This window comes from Phascolarctos cinereus, unplaced genomic scaffold, assembly GCF_003287225.1.
Source record: "Phascolarctos cinereus isolate Bilbo 61053 unplaced genomic scaffold, phaCin_HiC Scaffold_3;HRSCAF=262, whole genome shotgun sequence".
Classification (NCBI taxonomy): Eukaryota; Metazoa; Chordata; class Mammalia; order Diprotodontia; family Phascolarctidae; genus Phascolarctos; species Phascolarctos cinereus.
Genome location: NW_027555736.1, coordinates 172423734 through 172430509, shown reverse-complemented (window position 1 = coordinate 172430509; position 6776 = coordinate 172423734). Strand labels below are relative to the sequence as shown.

At 39.1% G+C, this 6776-nt stretch overlaps 1 gene segment (V, D, J or C); it reads left to right on the top strand.

Annotated features, from left to right (window-relative positions):
- The first annotated feature begins 879 nt into the window (after positions 1 to 879).
- LOC110221708 (T cell receptor alpha variable 2-like) lies at positions 880 to 2937 on the top strand. The segment is given in 2 exon segments: positions 880 to 1238; positions 1828 to 2937. Coding segments are annotated over 2 exon segments (402 nt in total).
- The last annotated feature ends 3839 nt before the right edge of the window (positions 2938 to 6776 follow it).

Sequence of the window (6776 nt, the reverse complement as noted above, 5' to 3'; positions counted from 1 at the left end):
CATCTTACAGGTAACAAAAAAGAGGTGCACAGAAGGTTAAATGAGTAGTCCAAAGGCACACAAATAGTGAGAGGAAGAATGGGTTTCTGACTCCAAGTCCAGTGTTCTTTTCACTAAACCTCATCGCCTCTCTGCTAAGAATAACTTTCCTGGGACAGAACTGTTTCTTCTGCTCAGTCATCTCAGTTGTGTCTGATTCTTTGTGACCACCTTCGGCATTTTCTTGGCAAAGATACTAGAGTGGCTCACCATTTCCTTTTTTCACTCATTTTGTAGATAAGGAAACTGAGGCAAACAGATTTAAGTGACTTGTCCAGGGTCGTGCAGCTAGTAAGAGTCTGAGGCCAGATTTGAACTCAGAAAGATGAGTCTTCCTGACTCTAGACCAGGTGCTCTATCCACTGTACTACCTAACTGACTACCTAACTATTCCTGAGAAACATGAATTTGCCCTTATTTCAGAGTTTCTGTACTTAGTATTACTGAGGCATTTTAACACCTTCATCAGAACATCCGTGCAATGTAGCATACTTGCTTTCAGTGTAGGTATCATCTCTGGCATAAAGCTTTTCCCGATCCCCATCTCCCCCAGTGACCAGAGGCTTCCCTCCCAAAGACCTTTAATTAATTTTAATATGCTCATTTTTATTAACTTTATGCTTATGGTATATATATATATATATATATATATATATATTTATATATAACATACATATATATATATATATATATTTATATATAACATACATATGATGTCTTCTCCACTAGAATGTAAGCCCATTGATTGGAAGGATTGTTTCAGTCTAAGTACTTGCACTTTAATAAATACTTGTTGCTTTGATACATTCTCAGCAGTCTTAAAGGAAAACTGCTTATTGAATAGGTGTGTTTTTGTAGCTGCTGGATGAAACAGGAAACGTGTCTGATTACACATGGTGCATTACTTCCCCTCTGATTGGTGACAGCTGCATTAACATGAAAAGACTCTCAATAAACTCCATCTACACCAAGAGAACCTCAAATGCATTGAGTTATATACAATAGTAGATGGGAGTGACAAATTGGTTGATTGGCGGAGATAGAAAATTTCAAAAGTGGAAAGTAGCTATCTTTATTACTCAGGTAACTGCCTGCTGTATTTGGAACTAGAGTGTTGTGGCCAAAATTTCCAAGGATGAGTATTGAAAGAACTTTTGGGAAAGTGCTGACTGGGCTTCTCTTGGTCTCTCTTTCGAGAGGTAAGTAACAATAATAGCTAACACTTATATAGTGCTCTAAGGTTAGCAAAGTATTTTTACAAATATTATCTTATTTTATCCTCACAAAGCCCTGGGAGGTAGGTGCTATTATTATCCCCATTTTACAGATGAAGAAAATGTGGCACAGAGATGTTGAGTGAACAGGGTTGTGTAATTAGTAAGTGTTTAAGGCTGAATTGAAACTCAGGACTTCCTAAGTTCAAGTCCAACACTGTTTTTGCTATCCACTGGTACCTCCTCTCCCCCAAATTCCCATCCTTTCCCCCTCCAATATGGACTGTAGTAAGGACTTTGATAAACCAGGGACTATTTTCAATTTTTTCCCTGCTTATACTGTGCTTTAAGGACTACTATCAAATTAAATTTCAGTGCATTCATGTATCATTCAATATTCAGCAAACATCCTTAAAATATCTACTACATAGAAAGTATCCTGCTTGGCTCTGAGGGAATAGAAAGAGGAATAAAACACAATGTCTGCCCCCAAGGGCCTACAGTTTAGTAGAAGAGATGGCAGGTACCCAATGACAATGACACAAACACCATTTTCATGCTGTTTTTTCCCCAGCTGCAGAGAGCAAGAACCAAGTATTTCAGCCTCCTCTTGTGGTATCCTCTGAAGGAGCTCTGGTGGAAATTCCCTGTAACCACTCTGTGTCCAATGCTTATTACTTCTACTGGTATAAGCACTACCTGGGATCTGCTCCAAGCCTCCTCATTTCTGGTTCAAAGGCAACTCAGAAGGAAAGATACAACATGACATACACACGACTCTCCTCGTCTTTGGTCATTCACCAGATGCAGAGGGAAGATGCTGCTGTGTATTACTGTGCTGTGGTAGACACAGTGACAGAGACTATAGGGGATGCTGAACCTAAACCCTTGAATTGTAACCAGCCTTTGTAAGCAGAAAAGAGATGCTTTCATGTTGTATTTAACTGTCAACTCTTTAGCTTCAGAAAAGCATTTGATCACATACAGAATTCTAACACATGATTTCACTTAAGAAGGAGAAAAATCAGAGCAAAAAACAGCATGTTGGAGCTTGGAGGGTGATTGGAGATCATCTAGTCCAGTCCTCTCATTTTACAGATGAAGAAATTGAAATAGAGAAAGTTTAGATAACTAATTCCATAGCTGTTCAATGGCAGTCTTATATACAGATCCATAATAAGTAGGAATGTTCATGTTTGAAGAAAATTAAGGGTTATTTTCCTTTGTATTTAACAGAGGGGGGAAAGGAGAAGGATGGCATTGGAAATGTAATGGACAATTCAACAATGGGTGAAATTGTGCCGGGAGGACTTGCTCTTTCCCCAGAAATGCTGTCTTAAATTTCCTTATGAATTGAGGAAGAAGGCAAGCTGGGGGAAAGGTGGAAACCAGGAGAGGAGAATTGTGGCATAGGACCCTGCGGGAGGTGGCACAGGAGGTAATATGGTCGTGTTGTCCAGGTAGTAGAGGAAGATAAAATATGGGGATGGTATTCTTTGGACCACTGTGGGAAGGAAATACACATACTTCTCTACCCCACACCTCCAAAAGGATGCATGTTTCCTGTAGATGTTGGAGCTCTGGAACAAGCACCTTATTACTCCACCCTAGTTATAGCCCTGATTATTTATAATTACTTACAATTTACTTATTAAAAAAAGAAATGGAAATAGTACCAAATTCATATATACATATATATATATATATATATATATATATATCCTGAGGAGGTAAATGTGGGAAGTATATGTCAACCATTTGCAAGATTCTGAAATGTCAAAAGTGGCTACTATATTATTTAATGGAAGAAGGAAAAGCGGAAGTTGTAATAATAATAGATTTTTTTTTAAATCATGGAAATGCTCTGGTTGTTAAGACCATTGTCTGGGATAATGTGTGCTAACACTAACAACTATATTAAATATGATAATAATAACCCTTCTTCCCTTTCGTAATTTTCTTTGATCCTTGTTCTCCTTCTGATTTCTCTTTTTCCTCCTCATGGTTGACTTGTCTGACTAGAAACATGACAGTCTAAGAAATTATATGTAATTTTAGAATGTCCCAAATTAATTCATTCTATTTGCAGACATTTCTTTCAATGCAGTAAGGGACAAGGCAGCAAAAGAAAGAATCTATTTTTATGTTCTCTTATTTTTTTAATTAGATTTCATTGGTATAGGGTATTCCTGGTTATGAACTCCATCTACCAATGCAGATTGGTACCTTCTCTATGACTAACAGTTTCAGAATTGGGGGGGGGGGTGCACTGAGAAGTCAAATGGCTCCCAAAGGATCACACAGTCAACTTTGTCAAGGGTGGGATTTGAACTCAGGCCTTCCTGGTTGAAGCCAGTTCTTTCTCCATTATATCATCCTCTCTCTCTCTCTCTCTCTCTCTCTCTCTCTCTCTCTCTCTCTCTCTCTCTCTCTCTCTCTCTCTCTCTCTCTCTGTCATGATTATGATTGCTTTCAAATCAGAGCTGGGGTACTCTGGAATACATTCATAACTTGGTGAACAGATGTAATCTACTCACTGAGATGAGTCATAGGATTCTAGGTTTAGATCTCTAACGGACCTTAGAGCTCATCTAGGCCTATCTCTTCAGTCTATAGATGAGGAAAACAAAGTCCAGAGAAGTCCGATTTGTTCAGTGTCACATAGGAAAGTGACAATCCTGCTACAAAATCATTATATTTATCACCATTCTCCCTAGTCACTCAGACTTGAAATCTTGAAATTACTTTTCTTCTTCCATCTCACTTTCCTCTAATCCCCATAGTTAAATAATTGGCAAGTCCTATTGATTCTGACTCCCCCATATCTGACACCTCCATCCTCTCCTCTCCACTCATATCATTGTGGTCATTCATATCATCCTCACTTCTACCCTGAACTATTATAGGACGCTCCTGTTCTTCTGTATTCCCAGGCCTTTCTTTCTTTAATCCATTCTTTACCTTTGCCTCCCTAGCAGCTCAGCAAAACCAACCAGGACATTATTGATGTCTGATAGCATATGCAGTACTCACAACTCCAGCACTGCACCCCCTGCAAAGAGAATGAGCTACTTTCTTGACTCATTCTTTACCAAACTACTATATGAATTTTCTTAATGTAGAAATTTAATCACATTATTCCCAGCTAAAACAAAACAAAAAGAAATAAAAAAAGGACTCTTTTAGTATCTTCTTATTATTTATAGGACAAATGCAAGCTCCTTTTCCTGAAATATATGACCATTGACAATCTGGTTCCAAATTCCCTTATCTCACCCCATTCTCTTCCATGCAGGCAATATTCTAACCAAATTGCACTGATGATGATAGTGGTGGTGGTGGTGGTGATAACTAGTATTATATAGCATTTTAGAGTTTGCAAGCACTGTCTACATGTTATCTCATTTGAGCCTCACACCACCCTTTGTTGTAGGTGCTATTATTATTCCCCTTATTTCCCATTTTTACAAATGGCAAAACTGAGGCTGAGAGAGGTAAGGACAATTACTTAGAGTCATACAGGTAGTAAGTCTCTGAGACTGGATCTGAACTTAGGTTTTCCTGACTCCAGGTCCAGTACTCTACCATCCCACCCAAGTGTCTCAGGACATGCGTCCAAATATTAGTTCTGCCACTTAGTACCTGTGTGTAACTTTGGGCAAGTCACTCAGCATCCGTGGGTCTCAGTTCCTCATCTGAAAAATGAGGGGATTGTCTGATATTCCTTTCAAATTTAACAGGTTGTATAGATGATTAGAACTGAAACTGGGTAAATGGAAAAGGGGGCAAGAGAGGGTTTCAAAGAACCTTTTACTATCAGTTCATTTTCTTGCCCACTGGAGGGAACTGGTTCACAGAGTAGGCAGACAATCACACAGGGCAGCCAGAATGCTAATTCTGTCTCTTTCATTAAACACATTATTTCTCTTCCTCGAGAAGCAGAAAGCAAGGATCTTTACAAATAAAGGTCATCACTATATTGAAGAGCCACCACCACCACCACCACTACCATCATCACCACATTTATATAGTGCTTTAAGGTCTGCAAAATGCTTTACATATGTCATTAGAGTTGATCATAATCAAGGGCAGCTCAGGAGATGGGCAGGTGATAGATATTAGAGTTGAGGCAACTGTGTAAACTAAGTATTCTAAAGAAAGGTAGAGGTGGATAGAGACACTCATCGTTTCTTATACCACAGTAGTATTCCAGCACAATCACATGCCACAACTTGTTCAGCCATTCCCTAGTTGATGGACATCACTGCAATTTCTAGTTCTTTGCCACCACAAAGAGAGCTGCTATAAACATTTTAGAACATACATGTTATTTTCCTTTTCCCCTAATTATCTTTGAAGATAGACCAGTTAATGGTATTTCTGGGTCAAAGGCAGTTTAATAACTCTGAGCATAATTCCAGATTGCTCTGCAAAATGGTTGGGTCAGTTCACAATTCCACCAACAATAAATTAGTGGCCTGATTTTTCCACATCCCCTGCCACCATTTGTCACTTTCCCCTTCTACTATTTTAGCCAGGTATAAAATTATATTTCAAGGTTGTCTACCATATATATCCCACCCCACTGTCCTACCCCACCACATCTGTGTTACCATTGTTCTGTGTTCTTGTAATGTCTTCCACTTTTATACTATATATTTGTTGGAATCCTATACATCTTATAAGTTTGCTCAAATATCATTAACTTCCTGCTTCCCTGTTCCTTCTTCCATCCCCCTTATTCATACGTCTTCCTTTTCTGGTCCAAGACGGCAGAATGTAGACATTGGACATCTCACTTAGTAGGTATGTATTTGGAAAACAGATCTTGTCTCTGATTGGTTGGTTAGCCAGGCTGAGAGTCTGTTTTCTGAAGCAGGAAAAGAAACAGGGTAGAGATGTAGCCTCTTTGGTAGCTAAAGATGCCTGCTCAGAGTCCCAGACTCTAGAATCGAATTTTTGTTGATCCCTTGGAGGAAGACAAATGGAGAAGGTCTGGAGAATCTCATTAATGATCCTGTGGCTTCAGTTGGTCTGTAAGTTGGTGGGTTTCTAGAGATGGAAAGGAGGAGACCTTGGAAATGTTTCTTATAAATCAAGGAGGGGAAGACAAGAGCTAAGATTGACTCCTCTGGGGATTTCTATAGCTATTATAGCAAGAAAAAAAGAATTCTAGAGATGTCATCTCTAGATTCTGGTCTGATTACCAGTGTCTTATGTATAAAACTGTCTCCTTGAACAGGGGCAAGATTCCAAAATAAGGTGGAACAGAGTCCTCAGATACTGAAAGTCAAGGCAGGGAAAGATTCTACTCTCAAGTGCAGTTACAAGGTAACCCCTTTTAACAACATACGGTGGTACAAGCAGCGTCCTGGAAAGGGCCTTGTCTTATTGATATTAGTACTTTATTTTGAAGAAAGAAAATCAAATGGAAGATTCAAAGCCACACTCAATGTCACCGCTGAAGAGAGCTCCCTGCATATTACAAGCTCCCAGTCTAAAGACTCGGCCACCTACTTCTGT